Source organism: Haliaeetus albicilla, chromosome 7 (assembly GCF_947461875.1).
Source record: "Haliaeetus albicilla chromosome 7, bHalAlb1.1, whole genome shotgun sequence".
In the NCBI taxonomy this organism is placed as follows: domain Eukaryota; kingdom Metazoa; phylum Chordata; class Aves; order Accipitriformes; family Accipitridae; genus Haliaeetus; species Haliaeetus albicilla.
In genome coordinates, this window is record NC_091489.1 from 42,203,400 (window position 1) to 42,221,345 (window position 17,946).

Below are 17,946 nucleotides of genomic sequence, written 5' to 3' on the forward strand. Positions count from 1 at the left end.
CGGGGCACTGAGCAGAAGGCTTCATTAAAATCATTAGTTTGAGTGGTATTTTGTCATCTTGCACCACAAGGAGCTTGAAAGCCCAGGCATAGTTGACATGGCTGCGTCTGAACAGAGGAGCTGAAGGATTGAAGGAGCAAGCTGGGAATGCCCCACTTGCATTGCCTTAGGCACTGGTGATTTTCTACGGAGATGAGAAATCTTTAAGTGTCACCAATCCAAATAACGACTTTTGCAGAGCAGCTAGTTTGAGGGACCTTGCCTGCCTGTGGGGACGGAGCAGTGTCACGAGCAATGGCACTCCCTTGCTTATTCCAGCCTCGAGGCTCTTTGGGCTGGTTTGCACTGAAACTGTGTGTTTGCTCCCTGCCTACAACAAGGACATATAACAAGACAGCCCTCCTGCCGTGAGATGCTTGCAGGCGTTGCAGGCAGGACGGGCAGAGTAGGGCTGGCTCTCCTTATGGCAGAGGCAGAGGGCTGAGTGTAGGGAGGCACCGGGAGGTGCAGAGATGATGCCGCAGGAGTCTGCAGTGGGACCACACAGCCTGAGGACATGGAGGGAACTTTCTCTACCCAGGCCATGGGCTGTCACCTGTCACTGGGTTGTATAATCCCTCTCACGAAGTTATTGAGCTCCAACTTGCAACCAGGTGGTTGTGTTGCCCTCGCTGCTCTTCTGGAAAGGTATGCTGTCACTTCAGCTCCTCTGATCATTAGGAGCCCTTTTCTAATTTTCAGCCTGTTTATCTCTGGCTGGTTTATATCTACTTATTTTTGTGCCAACACTATTATTTTAGCTTCAAAAGCTGTTCTACCTCTTTGCTATGGACCTCCTCCACCTGGTGTATTTATACAGACCAATCATATCCGCTACTAAAAAATCCCAAGTCCTAAAAACTCTTTAAGTCCTAGTCCAGAGCCTTAACAACAGGATCGTCTTATCCGTGTCTGTGTAGAGCATTTGATTGTTTTCTAACACATTTTGCAGATGAATGTGTTTTCTGTTTTTCAGAGGCTCTTTATACATAGATAGCGATGATTAAAATCACCTTGACATCCATCTTGCAAGGGAGGGAGAGATCTGACGATCCCAGACATCCTCTGACACATTACACTTCAGAAACAGCGAGCAATGTGAGGAGTCAATTAGTGGCTTTATCATACTGCGAGGGGGACAGTGGTGAGCTGGAACAAGCCAGGATGGGGTGGAAGTACCCCAGCACATGGGAGTGTTTGGCTCTGGTGCTGTGTTAAAAGCAAGGTCAAACCCACTGCGCTGTCAGAGGAGGAGGCAGTCAATTAGTCTCAGTATGCCAGCAGGGGAGGGACAAATTTGAGAACAGTGAGGGCTGTTAAAATTAAAGTTAATCTGTCAGTAATCTCTGGTTGTGAAATCTCGGAGAAAAAAAATTAGGCAATGTTTATGACTGATCACTCGCTCAGAGAGGCAATTGCTGCAGAGGGTCTGTTGTTCAGCAATCACAGGAAAAGGCAAGCACCTTTGCGCAGAGCTGGGGAATAGAACCGGGATAAATCCCTCCTGTCGCACCAATGCAGACCCTGCGCAGGCCAGTTAAAGCTGTGCTTCAAGGACTCTCTGTCTATGGAGTACATGGGAAATCTCCCAGTTTGGGACTGTTCCCAGAGATGAGTCCTGCACTACAGTGTCACCGTGATGCTACGAGCTTGATGCTAGTTAAGTCACAACAAGCTGTCAAGAGAACGGGATGCCCACGATCTGCTCCCAGCCTGCTCCGACACACTGTCACGGTGCCTCCATCTCCCCATCTGTCAGATGAGGCTAATAACCCCCCAGTACCTCTCCTGTTTGTAGGGAGCCTCCGAGAGTTAATGCTTCCAACGCATTCAGAGGTCCTTGCCACGACAGGTGCTTTTAGCAGATCATTATTAATGTTGGCGAAGGGGCTGGGCTGACATCTTGGAGGAATAATGTGTGTTGTGTTATCCGCAGAGTAAACAAGCCCCCCCCCCCGGCGACTCAGCTGGCTCTGCCTGCACTGCTGCATCCCAGTGCCTCAACTCCAGCTGGGGAGGAGAGCAGACATTCACGTGACTGTCCTTTGCTTTCCCTGCCTGCTTTCCTTCTGCAGAGCCGCCGAGTGCAAGCTGTCCTGTTTGCGCTTCCCACTGCTCCTTGTGCCTAGAGATGAGGAGGCTGGATTTGGGACTCCTCGCAGACGGCCACTGTTGTAATGGCTTGTTGGTCACTTGGGCCGGATTTGCACTGACAGCCAGGAGAAGAAAGGACTTGGCCCTTTTTTCAATGTCCAGAGCGATTCCGTTTGCCGACAGCGTAGCAGTTTCAGGTTGTGTTTGGCTCAGGTGTGCGAGCTGGGAAGTGACTTTGAAGTCCTCCAGCCATCAGTCATGCCAGAGGCAAAGCACTGCCAAGAAAAGTGACTGAGTGCATGGAGTCAATCCTGGGGCGGTGTAAATTGGCGTGCCTCCCATTCATTTCCAAGGCGGTGCACCCGCCTGGCCCGTAGCTCTGTGTCGCCTTACACCCACCTCTTTGAACGTAATAAGATTACTCTTTGACGGAAGAGAAATCGATTTGTTCCTACCACCCTGACAACCGTGGCACAGTGAAAGGATAACCTGCCTTAGACCGACAGTGCCCGAGACAGCTTGTGTCAGCGCGGGGGAACTGGGAATGGATTTGCTCTGGCTACGGAGGAGCCGTGAAGACACCCCTGCAAGTTGGGGTCACCCACTACCTCTTAGGGCCGCAGCAGCTCGATTCAGTGGTGTCAGGGGACTTAGGCTGCGGCCAGCAATCCAGCGTGCAGAGGGCTGGCTGAGACCCGGTGGGTGCAGAGAGGCTTTGCAGGAGAGAAAGCAGAGAGAAAGGGTCTCAGAGGGGAGAAGGGGTCTCAGAGGGAGCTGGCCTTCGTCAGCCACCGGTCTATCCATGAGAAAAAACAGAGGCTCTTTTAGGGAGCATAAGAGAGTGAGAGCCTAATTTGCGTACTCTGGATGAGCTGCTGGAGGTGCTGATCTCCCTGCCCAGAGCTCTGAGGGAGGGAGATTAGGCTCTTGAAGTTAAAATTAGGTTTGTTGAATATTCCTCCCCCTGGCTGATGGCAGCGGCTGGTTGCGTTGCATCACAGCTGAGTCACGAAGTCCTCCCAAGCGCTGGGGGACTGGTCCCCACCATGGGTAGTGGCAATTAGGTTTGCTGCAGTGACACTGGCGCTTGGATGGGCAAATTAGGCTCTCCATGGAGCTGTTGGGTGTGATGAGCCTGAATCAAAGGGTTTGGTGGTACTTAATCATAGTACAGTAGTTGTCATCCATTATAGACGATAGAGGAGATAAGTCACGGTGCAGCACTGCTGAGAACGTGGCTTCATTTCACCACCTGCCACCAAGGTGGAGCTGCTGGTCAGGGCTGGAAGACGTCTGCCCCGCATCGGCACTGCTGCTCTGGGATTGCAGTGGAAGCTGCAATGCTGTGATGGTCCCTGCGAGGTGGCGTTTTCCTCCAAGGAACTCACAGTGCCTATACCAGCCTTTAACTAACGACAGTGACGCTCACAGGAGGACAGCAGGAGGTTTTGCTTGCTTTCAGGCAGGTGAAACCTTTGTTCGAAGTTACAGAGACAGCGTAAGGCAGGACTGGAGTTGGAGGCAGGAACTCCGTCTCCCCGTTTCTGGGCTTTCACTGTGAAATCATGAGACTTCAGCACTTCCTGAAGTTTTTCTGAGCTGTGTCTGTAACACACAGTGCCTGTGTGAAGAGCTCAGTGTCGTCAAACCTGGGTGTAGCACTGACCCTGCAGCACGTGCTGGTGGTTGGGTCTCACTGCAGGATCATGCAGCTGACCCAAACCCCGGCTATAGCGTTGCCTTTCTGGCAGCCTCCCGTGAAGTGCCTCTGTGCCTTGTCCCCCTTAGGAGTTAACCTCCAGAGAGCTGAGGAGGTGAAGGCGTCAGCCAAAATGCACCAGGTTGGCAGCACTGACCAGGTCTTCATCCTGCAGCCATGACCTAGCTGCCATGCCTTAGCGTGAGGGATGGCAGAGGCTCCAAGCCGCACCGCGCCGGGAGGGACGAGCTTGCAGGTTTGGCTGCGTGGGGACTGCTGGGTAAGATGAACCCATCTTGGCGGCATCTGGGGACGCTGCAGAAGGCTGCTTGGCCACACGGCTTTCTCCTGGTGGACCGCTTTACCGCAGCTGCAGGGGGGACACATGGGAAGGCAGCGCCTGCCATAAGCAGGGTCAGGTTTTTGGCGCTGTCGCGCGAGTGGGGGTGTGCCAGCACTGTGCACCAGTGGGTTAATCTCTCTGCCGGCCCGTTGTGGGGGTGCATTGTAAAGGTAATGGAGCATTCATAAAAACCTCTTACAGGGCCAGCTTGATGGTTGTCAGTCACCGGAGCCATATGGCGGGTGTGTACAGTAATTTGCCCTGTAAATTCCCTTATTGTGCTGTTTATCTCTCCAGATCGGCCACTGGCACGTTTCTGAAGGACTCAGCATGGACAACAGGATCTTCTCCTCCAACATATCAGACAGTCTGTTCAACACCACACTCATTGTCACCACCATCCTGGTAAGTGAGGGGGTCACCTACAGTTCCCATTAGCTCTTTGCCAGCCCAGTGCTTAGGGGTGTCAATCAGCTCGAATATTATTCCTTCTTCCTACCCCTTTCAGCCCCCAGCATGCAGCATTGCACACTGATTTCATAAAGAACAGACGATCAAATCTCTAATTACAGCACTGAGGACAATCCATGACAGTGTAATTAAACTCAAGTTGATGTTTCATATGGAAATTATATTTGATGAGTTCAGAAGCAGCTGGGGAGAGGGCTGGGATGGGGCTAAGTTGCCATTTTACATTTATCTCTGAATGATGTTCTTGTTTTGCGCACAGCTGCTAAGTTGGAGGGGACAGTTGTCCCTTCTACCCATAAAATTACTGAAATTGGCCAAGATGGGTACAACTTTTATGAACCAAGACTTCACATCTACAGGCATCACTGTCCTTATTCAACAAATTCCCCTTCCATGTTCTGCCTGTCCTGTGATTTTTTTCCAGTACCTCTGCTCCTTCCTTGAAGGCACTCAAAATTCTGAAGAACTCTGGGCACTATTTCTTCATGTCCCACAAAGTTTGTTGAAAAGGGGGACAAACTGAAGAAGTGGCTATATGCCAAGAGAGGCTGGGACCTGTATGTCCTGCCATAACTCGGAGCAGTCACTGGGATGCTCTGGCATATGCCAGTTGGAAACGGCCCCCAAAGCGTGATCCTTTAGCTCTGCTTCGTATCCTAAACTGGGATAACTCTGCTGCACCTCCAGCCCATCTCTGACACAGCAGGGGCCAATGAATACCAGCGTAGAAACAGCTCTGTTAGCTTTACACCACCTGGGTTCCCAAGTGATTAAACCAGCTTTTTGTATCTCTTACACCCTGGTCGAGGGGGATATATCGGGATGGGAAGATTTGGCCTGGGTGCCCCTTATATGAGCCTCTGCCATCCCGGTGCTACCAGGGAGCCCACTGCCCTCTCTGCCCTGTGCTCGGCACCGTGCTGGTGGGACGCCTCGGCTAAGATGGGAATGACAGCTGCCCAGTTTCAATGCAGGAAAACCCTTACTTAATGCTGAAGTGGAACCATCAGGAGCTGGAAGGCAATGACCGCTACGAGGGCTTCTGCGTGGACATGCTGAAGGAGCTGGCAGAGATCCTGCGTTTCAACTATAAGATCCACCTCGTTGGCGATGGTGTGTATGGAGTCCCTGAGGCAAATGGCACGTGGACAGGGATGGTCGGGGAGCTGATTGCTCGGGTAAGTGAATTAGCTGCTCTTTTTAACTGTGCTCTAGTGGGACTTGGCAATGAAAAGCCCTGATGCTTTATTAAGTGCTCCAGGATGATAAGGATGGATGGGGGTTTTAGTCCATTTGTGAGACTTTGACCAGAGGATCTCTGTTTAACGTGTTCTCCAAATGGCAAACGTATTTGTTGTGTTGATGTGACAGCGTGTGAAGTAGTCAGAGCAGGAGCCAGGGCCCCAGGCGCTCTCAGGGGTGCTCACTTTGTTGGAAGGGAGGCCTGGGCTCCGGGGTCCCTGCGTAAGAGCTCGAAGCAGAATGGATTATTTTTTTTCACAGTGGAAATATTAATGAAAACTTGAAACAGGAAAATATGCAGGCTCTGGCAGGGGTTGGTAGAAGCTGAAGAAAAATTACAAAACCACACTGTTTGGGAGGGAAACAAGTAAGAATTGCATTTCTACCCAGAAAAGTTTTGGCAGATTGATTTCAGCTCCTTAACTTTGAGTATGGTTTTTGGAGAAGAACATTTCTTGTTTGCTTGAAGCGTGTGGATTGAGGTCTTTTCACAGCTCTGCTTTGCAGTGTTGCCGCACAGCACCTAGACTGAAAGCTGAATGCTTTTGCTGCGTTTGACAACAATTCTGTGTACGTGTGTGCTCAGTCAACCTGTACCTCCCTCCCTGCTCTTTGTGTTCCTCCGCAGCTAAAGGTAGTCCTTCCCCAGGGACCCTGAAGCTTAAATACAGTTCACGAAATGCTCCGAGATCCTTAGTAAAATAGGCTTAGCCAAAGCTAACATTAAGATTGATGTTATTTAAACCAATACTTCTTCACTCACCGATTTCTACGCTGCCTTGTTATTACCAGAGTGCCTGTGAGAACCCAGCGACAGTTTCTCAGCTGGTGGCAAATCCACAGTGAGGTGTATTTATGATAATCCACACCACTGTGTGAGAGGAGCCCCTGAGCCACCCCATCATTATCCTCACAATAGTGGCACATCCTCCTGCAAAGCGGAGGAACGAGGGCCTGAATCCCTCCCCTGCGGCTCCAGGCAGGAGTCTGGGGCTCCTGCTGCAGCTTTCCTCCCAGCTGCGGGATACGAGTGAGCATCTCTAGAAGATGCCCGCCGGCATCTGTCTGCTTCTTCCCCGGATGGCAAAGGGGACCTGGCTGACGCTCGTCCTACCTTAGGAGCTTCAACTGAGTGTCTAAAGTCAGGTGGGACAACTCTAGGTCTAAAAGACTTGCTGAGGGTCAGGAACAGGGTACGGTACGGACTGGAGGTCCCTCCTGAGCTAGCGCCCTGTCTCCTGGGTCGCCCTTCCCCGGCAGAGTGATAGCTCTCGACGCCAGCTGAGATCCCACCTCCGTCTGCTTCTTCTAAAGAGCCTTCTGTACGGTTGTTTGCAAATGCTCTGGGCTATTGGCATAGTTTTTATACATATCTTTCTTTGTGTATATATATACACACACACACAATTACAGTTCTGCAACGTTTCTTTTGGGAGGCAAGAAGGAAGGCGCAGAGAGCAGCGTGTGATCTATGCAAACAAAGGAAGGGAACAGCCATCAAATTTTTGGCCTGCTAACCTTGGCAGTGCCTCTCCATTAAAATGGGAGCTTCTAGAGGGTTGTTTTTCTTTAGTGGTAAGCGTTTTAACTTCATCTTCACATGGAAACCAATTGTTTCTTCTGCAGCTCGAGCCTTATTTGGGAGGATTTTTACTTCTGCTTCAGCAGGGCAGAGCTGGCAAAGCCTGTGTGAGGCTGAATCAAAAATTGGAGAAAAGAAAAAGCTTTCTCTGCTTTGTTGTTCCTAGGGCCTTTAGAGTCATTATAATGGCTTCAGCGAGTTTTTGATCAGTCCCAGGGACTGGCACTTTGGATCGGGTCAGCTAGGGCAGAGCTGCCCGTGTGCATGCTGTTGTGTTTATTCAGGGCTGCTGGGGACGTTGCTTTCTGAGATCATGTCACCGCCCAAGGGGTTCTTCTTCTTCCTTGACAGTCAGCCCCCAAGGGGGTTTGTCCTCGGTTCCAGCCCGTTGTTCATTCCCTATCCCACTTCAGGACCACTCGAAGCAGAAGAGCCAGCAGATCCTGTGTTGGGTGCACACATTCCTTTCACTGGATTTATCCCTCGGGCACCTTTCTCTATACAGCCTTCAGCACAGAGAGGGCATCAGTTGGGACACAAACCTATCACAGGGGTCAAAACTTCCCAAATCCTACACAAAAGAAAAGCTCTGCATGTGTCTCTCTGTGCAGTGCTGTATTATTGCAGGAAAGTGATCCTTCCTTGACCCTGATCAGCTGTTAGAAAGTAAGGTTTGACTCACATGCACTTAGTGTGCAGGGCAAGAAGGTCAGAAAATTATCCAGCTCCATGCAATACCTTTCCTGGTTTTTTTGTTTGGTTTTTTTTGTAATCCCCCTGTGGCCCTGAATATCCTCAGAGCAACTATAGGCTATATGGGAAAAGTGTTTCATTTTATTGCTTCTAAATTAACTAGCTATTGATTTATTCTTACGTGTTGAAAATTCTATTACAGCTAATTGTGCCCTATGATGTGATTGAGAAGGATGCAATATAAACATAAATTTGTTGTTGACCTAAATTTACCAGTACATATCTTATCGACCTGCTCACAAAAATAATTAAGAGCTGAGGAAGAGGGGGACTGGAATGGCTTGGGGGATTAGTGGAAGAGCTGTAGAGACTCCTGTGTCTAGGTCAGCAATCTGACTTGTCATCAGATCAGGAAACCTGTACACTTTGTGATCAGCCAGTGGAGATTGGGCTTGGGAGAAATCACTTGGAAGGACTCGAGCCCATTCTTCAGTGAAAGATGTCACAAACTCAGAAAATGCTGAGCTAATTGGTCCCTCTGTGCATGCAGGGCAGGGAGGCTGAACACCCTGCTCATTCCTTGAGTGAGCAGGGGGGTAAAGCTGCTCTCCGGCCGGGGCAGATTTCCCCCGTTAGCCTTGCTGGTTCTCGTGCAGACGACTGCAGGCTCCAGCGGTTCGGCTGACACCGTACACGCGTGCTATCCATAACAAGCAAACAAGGGGGAACAGCAAATCTTCCCGTCTCCTATTCTTTGGCGTCAAAGCCTTAGGGGACAATAGGGCTGGAAGAATTACGTCTTGCTCCTTGCCGCTGCAGTACAGTCTCTGGCTCAGAGTCCCTGATGGTTGTCTGGTCTTCCCTTTCTCTCTCTCTCCAGCTCATCCTCAAGCTGAAATGAATTTGCTAGTCTGATACGAGCCAATGAATGTATTTTCATGGCAACGAGATAGCCTTCTCCTTGTTCCACCACGCCTGCACTTGCTGTCTTGGTAGCGTGGTGCCCTGGTGGCTGTGCTCAGTGCCTGTACATTGGCTCACAGCAAGCCATTGGCACTCGGCTCCCTTGCTTCTCCCTGAGGAGATGGGCTTGTGTCTGAGAGATCCCTCAGCAACAGTTTCTGATTTTACCCATCTCAGGAATGTCCCTGGAGAATATTGCTGAGCTAAAAGGAGATGGCGTGGTTTGGTTTTGCCAGGAAGCTTTGTTGGCAGGAATCTGATGCTGTAGTTTTGCTAAAAGATCTCCCAGGAACCTCCCTCCGATACACCCGGGATCAGGACCCTGTCTGATGCACTAGGTGACTGTCCCCTCTGCCGAGGACCTGTCCCACTCCCCTGCGGCAGGCTGCAGGGGACGGGAAGGACAAAGCAGCCCCAGCAGGAGCACACTTTGTGCAGACTGGCCGTGTGTTTTGTGCAGCCTGAATCAGCTGCCCAGGCTTCCTTCAGCATTGTTTAAATAACATATCACGTTTGGTGATGGTAACACAGCAGATCCGTGAGTGTTTTGAGGGCAAGCACATCTGGGCGAGCCTGGTGCTGCTGTAGAAGGTGCCTTAGGGTGCACAGAGTGAGGAGGGGGTGATTGGGGACAGCAAGCTCCTGCTCTCCCCTTCTGCACAGGATCATTTGGGGAGTGAGACGTTGTGGAATAATGCCGGACCTTTGGCATCTGCATCGGTGGTTTGAATCTGGCCGAGATCACTGGTGATCAAAGTTCTTTTTAAAGTGAGGGAAATGAAGCTGTCCATCTCGTGGAAGGGTCTGGCCTCAGGAACAGCAACACCAAGAACTGAAAGGACCCTAAAGCTTTGGGGTGATGGTTTTTCCAGCTTCCTTGCTGGTGACCAGGTGGTGCTTTACAATCAGAGGCCCTCTCTTTTCAACTGCTCCAAAGATGGGGAATGACAGGAAGGGGAAAGAAGGAAGAAGATATTTCAAAATTGGCAGAGTCCTGCCTTCCACTCGGCAGTGGGTGTCGGTGTTCAGTGAGAAAAGCTGTGCGTGGGTGAAAGGAGGGAGGGGGAGTCTGTTTGCACGCTATCGCGCTGGCAAGTGTGACATGGGGGGGCTCGAGAGGGTGGGGAGCGAGGGGGAGTGTGGAAGTGAGGAGGCGTGGGTTGTTGAGCAAACACAGCGAGGGTACGGGCAGAGAGGTTTGCATTGCGCTGTTGATTTTGCCAAAATCACACACAAGATGGTGGGTGTGGTGTGAGGTGGTTAGGTCTCGCTGCTGTTCTCTGCGGGCTTAGGGTTCCCATTCCTGGTGCTTCACCTTAACTGGCTTTTGCCATGGGCATGGTGAACACCTGGCACAGACTTTTTCTTCCCAGTCCTAGAGACAGTCCAGGTGAAGAAAGACGGGTGGAGGCAGACTTGAGGCTGACATCTGCACTGATTGCTGGTCATCCTATGCCTGACTGTGGCTTAAATGGAGGGCAGCAGCCTCCAGGGTTTTCAGGCTGTCACTTTTCATATCGCTGAATTCATGCATGTCCTTAAAAAAAACCCCAAACCCGCCAGTTTTGAGTGACCCTCATCTGGCCCTGCTTTTAAATGCAAGAATATGCATCCGAGCACACAACCTGGCTGCCGCTCGCTCCATCAGGAGGAGCTGCACAACCTGAAATAGCTCCTGTCAAATCAGATGGACAGCTGGAGCAGAAGCAATCAGTACATTGATCCGGCAGCCGAGCCGTACCTGTCGTGCCGTGGGACAGATCTGCAGATGCAGAGAGACTGCTCTGTCATTGCCACGGTGGTGCGGGAGCCGCTGCCCAGGTGAGCAGGCTGCAGCCAAACTGCCATGCAGTGGCTGCTGCTGATTTCACAGAATAGCAGAGATCTTCTGGAGATCATCCAGTCCAACCCCTGGCGCAAAACAGGGTCACCTCCAGCCAGACGCTCAGTACCGCATCTGGATGGGTTTCCAGTGGGGCAAGCATCTGCAGCAGCAGTGCTGATGCTGACGGGTCTGCACTGGGGGTAATAGCTGGTGGTCAGGTGGGTCCTGGAGGTTGAACACTGATTTCAGCTTTCTAGAAGGCCCTCTAAGCATGGGGGCAGTGTAAGAAATAGCTTTCCCTGACCTTGGCCACACTGTCCGGGCTCTGTGGGCAGTGCTGGTGGGAATGACGCTCTCATGTGCACCCAGGGCATGTAGCAGCCAAACTGCTGTTCAAGTCAGGGACTCCTGCTCCCGGAAGAAGTTCCAGCCTTGTGCTCCCAGAGCTGTCCTTCAGGCTTGTTTTCCGTGTGTTTGACACAGAAACAGCCCAAAGACTTACGCCACTTGGACTTTCTCACTGTGTTTTGTTTCCGTAGCTTGACAGGAGGTTGTGAATTGCTGTGGGGCTGGAGCAGGGTCGGTCTCCCAGCTGGTACCCCATGCCATGGGAGACTTTGGCGGGATCCTCTCTGCCCGGGCTGAGGGCTGACGTGAGGCCCCATTCATCACCATTAGTGCCGAGATGAGCCTTGTCAGCATCTGCAGCGAGGAGGCGGCTGCCTCCTCCGGACTGGCAGTCCCTGCAATTTGCTTCCTAAGGCTGCTTAATTGTTGTTCCTCTTCAGGAGCCCGGCTCAGCCCCCGTGTTTAACATCCTTTGCAGTAGCAGCATAAGCCTGTCTGCTAATGCAGGCAGATCCCACGGTTAATGCCAGGTATGGTGGTGGCAGCTCATGCTTTCATCTCAGACACCAGCCCACCTGGGCTTCCTCTTGCCTAGCGAGAGTTTGGCCTTGTTTAAGCAGTGCTTTGTTAAAGAAGCGTCTGTCTCTACTCCCAAAATGCTCTGGGTCTTTTTCTAAGCCTATTTCATGCTGACGTTTATAGCTGCAACTGTGCTGCAAGGATGAAAATCAAGCAGTGTTTGCCCCCTCTTCTCCCCATCCTTTGCCTCCCGTTTTTGCTTTCCCCAGGGCCCAGTTGCGGACAGAGTGCAGAAGCACAAAGCAAAATCCATTTCTTCCCCAGTGCATTGTTTAGCCTATAAAATGCAAAATCCTATCCGTGCTCCAGTGGGGAGGGCTGGAGAGCGCGCAGGTTTGCGGAGTTCCTCTGTAACTAAGATACACTGATCTCAGTGAGTCACAAGAAGTTTTGTGAACATCAGGAAACAAAATCGAAAGCATGAAATGGATGATATTCAGACAGAGAATACATTGCATGCCATTCCCAGATCAAAGTTTATTGCTGTCAGAAATCAGCTCTTAACTTGCATGACTTCTGAGCCTGCAGAGAGAGAGAGAGAGTCTTTGACAGAGCACAGCCCCAGCTAAAGCCAGGAGGTGCCAGGTCTCTGCTGCAGGGAGCTCTGGCACAGGAGAAAGCAGATGTGCATATGCACAGGTTAGAGCAGGCTGCGAGCTACGCTAGCTCTGATGCTGGCAAAAGTCCTGAAAGGGCAGAAGTTGACCAGGCAGGGAATGAGTGGAAGGAAGGAAATCAAATCTAATGGAATGGCAGGACCCTCTGAAGATGAGAGGAGGGACCTGGGCACAAAACCTGTGCGCCCAGGGAAGGCGGCTCTGCTGTGCTGAGTTTTTGCTCCATAGGCAAAGGGAGGGGGATGGATTTGCATTATATTTTGCATAGGGAAGAGCAGCTTTCAAGATGCTGCTGCCTACATGATCTGGAAGGGTCCCAAAGGACGATAATTGGGGGAATAACCAGAGTGCACAAATTTCCCTGGTGGCATCCATGTCCCACCCCTGAGAAGGTGGGGGGGGACGAGGCGAGGGACGGTGACTTAGCTGGGTAAACTTGGGGGCCATGCCACTCCTTTTTATTGGTCCCTGGATGGGAATGGAAATGTCCTGAGAGGTTTTGCATGAAGCACCTTTGATGCAGCGTATTTACCATCTATTTAGTCTACGACTTTGCTGGTAGAATTGTATTCAGTTTGGAGGACTGGGAGAAGAAATCTGTTGTTAGAATAAGCTGTATCTTCATGAGAGGCTTTGCTGGAAGAGCTCTCCCCAGGACAATAGTACCTGCAAACCCTTTTAAGTATAGACAAGAGAGGTTTAGGAAGCTTTAGGCTTTTCTTGCAGATAAAATTCCTCACATGCCATGTTCCACAGATGAACTGATCCCATCTTAGTAATCTGCTGGTGTTTACGTAGGGCTCAAGTGCTCATGCACCATGTTGTGATTATTGGTGCCTTCTAAAAACCCTGTGGGTAAATGTCTGGCTAGGCAGAAATTCTCCCCCACTCATAACTCATTCCAGACTGAACCTCCCAGGAATCTGTAATAGCTGCTTGGAGACAATTGCAAAAATCTGGCAGTGGGCCTGTCCAGTAAAGCAGTCCTGCATGGACTGTGAAATATCACCTTCATCGTGCCCCCCCCCCTTACTGGGCAGGCTTGCAGATCACCTTGCCTTTCTTTTCTCTTCCCTTTCCTTTGTCCTGCAGGCTCCAGCAGTGATGCTCTTCCCTCTTGTAACTCCAGCCTTTCGCTGGCCCTTCCTCCCAGCCTGCCTTTAAGTGGGCAAGTCTGTTGGGGGGGGGGGGGGGGGGGAGACCCCTTGGCAAAGCTCTGCCAGGAGGTGATCAGTCCTCTTAAAGAAAATGGTGCAAGAGCAGCAGGGTCAGAGAGCGTGGCAAGAGTGATTCACCCACAAATTTGCCTGTGTGTGGCACATTTACAACTAGTGCATGGATCCAGGGCAATAAGCCGCATATTTTCTTGGGTCTTCAGGCCTGATGGTGCCTTGGCTTCTGCGCAGACCTTATGAAACTTAGGGACAACAAGTGCAAATAGCTTTTCTTTCCCCCCGTTCTCTTTTTCCACTTGCATAATCATCATCCTGCAAAGCAGGCAAACAAATGTGTAAGGGAATGGAGGAGGTTCATTTTTACAGAAAGCAATTACAGACATTAAAAGAGCTATAGTAATAAAAATAATATTTAAAATTCAAATCCCTTATCTATATTACAAGGGTATTAACATTGGAAGACTTTTTTTTTTTTTTTCCTGATCTCATTTGCTTTGCAAGTCTATCTAGAAATTTTTATGCCAGTCCTCTGAATTTTGTGGAAACTGATCTGCAATTTTGGAAGTCTGGGTTGGCAGGCTTGTAAACTTCATGACTCAAGGTACAGGGGTAATGATGCTGCTTTGTTACCCTTTCCTACTTATGGCGCTTGCAAGTAACAGTCTTGTCTGGAAGGGGACAGCTTTGTTCAACAGGGGCTTTGGAAAGGGGAGATTGTATCTTCTTTAGATTAGTACAATATTTATTGTCTCAGTGGCTCTTGTTTTGCCAGGTCTTAAAGCATTCAATTAACAGAAATGGCAATCAGGCTGTTAATACAGCTCCTAGCACAGTGGGCTCCCCACTGGGAACTTTGTGCTTTTCCAACCTGTAAGTATAGCGATAAAAAGGCCCAGGTGAGGAAAGGAAAAATGGGGAAAACAGTCCAGAGCACAAGGTGGGTTAAACTTTGGAGCGTGTCTGAGCAGGGCTTATGCAAAACCCACACGGGGAGAGGGATGCAGAAGCAGAGTCCAAACCAGTGGACATCACCAGCAAAACTCCCACAGTTTCCACAGAGCCTGGGTTTTGCCCCACAGCAAATGCACCCCATCCCAGAAAGATGGGACATCCATCGTCTGGGAGCGGGTGGCCCCGGGCATGGCTCTGCTGCTCTCCCTGCCCCACGGCTTTCCTGGGCTCAGGGTCCTGATCTTCTCTGCTATCCTTTCTCTCCAGAAAGCCGATTTGGCCGTGGCAGGGCTGACGATTACTGCGGAGCGAGAGAAGGTGATTGATTTCTCTAAGCCGTTCATGACTTTGGGAATTAGCATTCTCTACCGAGTTCATATGGTAAGAGACTTATTTTATAACCGTTTATGTCCCTCCATTATTTGCATGCAGACGTGCCTAGTTATAGAAGAAAAATGAATGACTCATAAAAATATTTTGATTTCTTATTTAAACGCAAATGTGCTCGACCTTTATTCCCTTCTTTTCCCTGTCTTTCTGCCTTGTGTCAGCTTGGTGGATTCGATTCCCATTGTTCAAACCCCCAGCTCTGTTGGCTCCCCTTCCCCATCCTCCCCGGGCACAGGGCGCTTGCTGGCATGGTGAGGGGCCATGAGCAGAGCCCTGCCAGATCGGTGCTACCAGGAGAAGTGTGGGTAGATGTCAGCTTGTCTGGGTCTGCTTCAGGCACAGCGAAAGCCATAGGATGGCTTTAGCACGGCTTTGAGCCCGCTGTGGCGAGGTGTGCTAAGGGCAGGCTGGGCTGGACGGGTGCAGCAGCCCAGCAGCGCAGCTGGGGGGGGTCCACAACTGCAGCAAACATGGCTTGGAGTCTCCATCCACTTGCACTTAGTGGGGAGACTGCCTGGGAGGCTGAGCTAGGACATCTATGCATGCACCTAGCTGGTGGCGGGGCCCAAATGCCCTAATCTCAGCTGCGTTCCCAGCCTCTGTGGTGTGCAGCCTTGCTGCCTTCTCACGTCAGAGAATAAGATCAGGCCAGGAAGATATCTGGGATCGCTTTCTTTGCTGTGACCTCCTGTAAATGCTCTCCATGGAGCTCAGCCCTCTGCTTTCTTAATCACAGGCAGGTAAAGGGAAAAATGGCACCGCTCGAGCGGCCCAGGGCACTGCCCTGGGGCAGGCAGGGTGGCAGGCTGAACTCCGCCATGGGCAATTATTTCCTTGCCCTGCGTGGGCTCTGTTTCTCTGCTCTCAGCCCTTCTCATTTGCCTCCTCTCAGTTGTTCACCCTAAAGATCGGAAGGCCCTGCAGCCCGAGGAAGGCTCCTTACTCTTAGGGTGCTCCCTGCCTTGCACGGGTGCTCTCAGCCCCCTTCGCTTCTGCATTGGCCAGGTGGGAGCGAGAAGGGAGGCGCGCTGTTGTTTAGCAACTAGCTCTGGTTCTCACTCCACCGCATGCAATAATCTTTTGCAACCCCAGTGGCAGCAGTAGCATGGTTAGCCGCTGCCTCCCGAAAGGCAGGTCAGGCATTACGTGGTGGCTGTTCAGCAACGTGCGGGCCCCTGGCTTGGAGCACAGCAGCCGTGGATCTGCCCAGGGGATTCACGTGTGCAAGCGTGTACGTGGCGTTGCGTTGTGTCCTTGCTTAGACGGCGCTTGTCGTCTTAAATTCTTGTGGATTCTCTCGTATTCCCGTTTTCCGTTGTTCTAGCTTCTTCCTGAAGCTCAGGAGAGGACAGATTTTCCCCAGCTACGCCCACACGGGCCAGGCAAAGCCTCCAGTTCCCCGGTGTCACAGGAGGCGAGCTCTGGCAGCCAGGTCCTTTGCAACAGGATGTCATATTATTCCCAGTCTGCATTTTGGAAATGTGCTCTGTACAGTGCCGAGTGTGATGCGAATGGCAGTCTTGGTTTCCCGTCAGCTCAACAATAGCAGCCAAAAGGATAAAACAATTAAAGCTGCCTCTCCCAGCCCGCTCCTCCCCCCCGCCCCCATTCAGGAGGCTGTTAAAGATGCAGCGTTTGGTATGAACATAAACAAACTTGCGCATACATCTCTCTGTGCTGACTGGCTCCTGCCAAGAACAAACAAGTAATTAAAATCTAGTTAAAATTGTTTCCTCTGGTACGTGCAGAATTTAGGATCGATGACTTAATGGATCAAAAAGGGTCAGCTCTTCAAGATCCTGGAAATCAGATGTAACTGTCCCTTCCCTGCTACACTTGCTTTTTCACACCACCAGCTGCCCCATGGATCTGGGAGGTGTTTCTGCCAGCGTCTCTTGGCTCAGATTATAATTGAGTTTCTTGCTTTCTTGGATGCATTTTTAGAGTTTGGAGATTGAGTACCATGCGTGCTCTGCCTCCAATTTACACCATAACCTTCAGCAAGTCCTTTAACGAGGCATCATTCCCTGAACAGCGTGAGGCTGATGTCGCTCCCTCCAGAGGAAACACAGGAATATTGGTGCAGGGTTTGCATGTGATCTGCTCTATAAGTACAAGGCATTTGCCGGTGCCTCTGTGAGAGCTCAATATGAATGTGTCTGACACATCTACTTAGAGTGTAAGTTCTTCAGGGCAGGGACCATCTGCTGCTTGCGCTGGTACCGGAGTAACGCAACACAGCCATGTTCCAGCCTGCCCTTCAGGCATTTACCGAACTGAACAGGGTTAATAATTACATTCTTAAAAAGTGTTTGGCAAATAGTGCCCTGCCCTCGGTCAGGACTTCGTCTGCAGCTGCCCGATGAAGGACCCAGTTAGGACTTTGAGTAGCGGAGCTGAGCAGTGACCCAGACAGGCTTGCAAGGGAGACGCTGGGCATGTTCCAGGTCAGGTCACCCCGCAGCGTGCCCTGCTTTACTGCATCGAAGCCATGAGGGGCGATGGCAGGGGCAGCCTGGGCTCGTGCCCTCCCCAGGAGCAGGGAGGTCTCCCCAGGAGCAGGGAGGTGTCCCCACCAGGGAAGCTTGGAGCCCCCTCTTCCTTCTCCAGCACTTGGCCCTTCTTTGTCCAGACCTTTCCTGCTTAGCTTGAGGAGAGCGTCTGAGAGTGGTGTGGCAATTAACTTGTTAAACTGGTAAATATTTATTTAACAAGGAAAGGCAAGATAGCTAATTGCTCTGTTTTCCGTTAAGCATGTTGTTTGCAGAGCAGCGGAAGGCAGCCCCACAGCCCCATCTGCTCCTATCCCCTCCCCTACCTTCCCTTCCCCGCCCCAACAAACATCTCTGCAATGTTAAAAATTGCAGCTGACATATGTTAATCACAGCACAGATCAGATGTAGCCTAATAAATAACCACAAATAAATCTCTTGCT

At 50.9% G+C, this 17,946-nt stretch overlaps 1 protein-coding gene across 1 annotated transcript in view; it reads left to right on the forward strand.

Moving 5' to 3' along the window:
- Positions 1-17,946, forward strand: part of GRIK4 (glutamate ionotropic receptor kainate type subunit 4) — a 210,758-nt gene that overhangs the window by 175,707 nt on the left and 17,105 nt on the right. Inside the window, 3 exon segments of the mRNA XM_069788072.1 lie at positions 4,473-4,580; positions 5,621-5,824; positions 14,889-15,002. Of these exon segments, the coding sequence (XP_069644173.1) occupies positions 4,473-4,580; positions 5,621-5,824; positions 14,889-15,002 (426 nt within the window).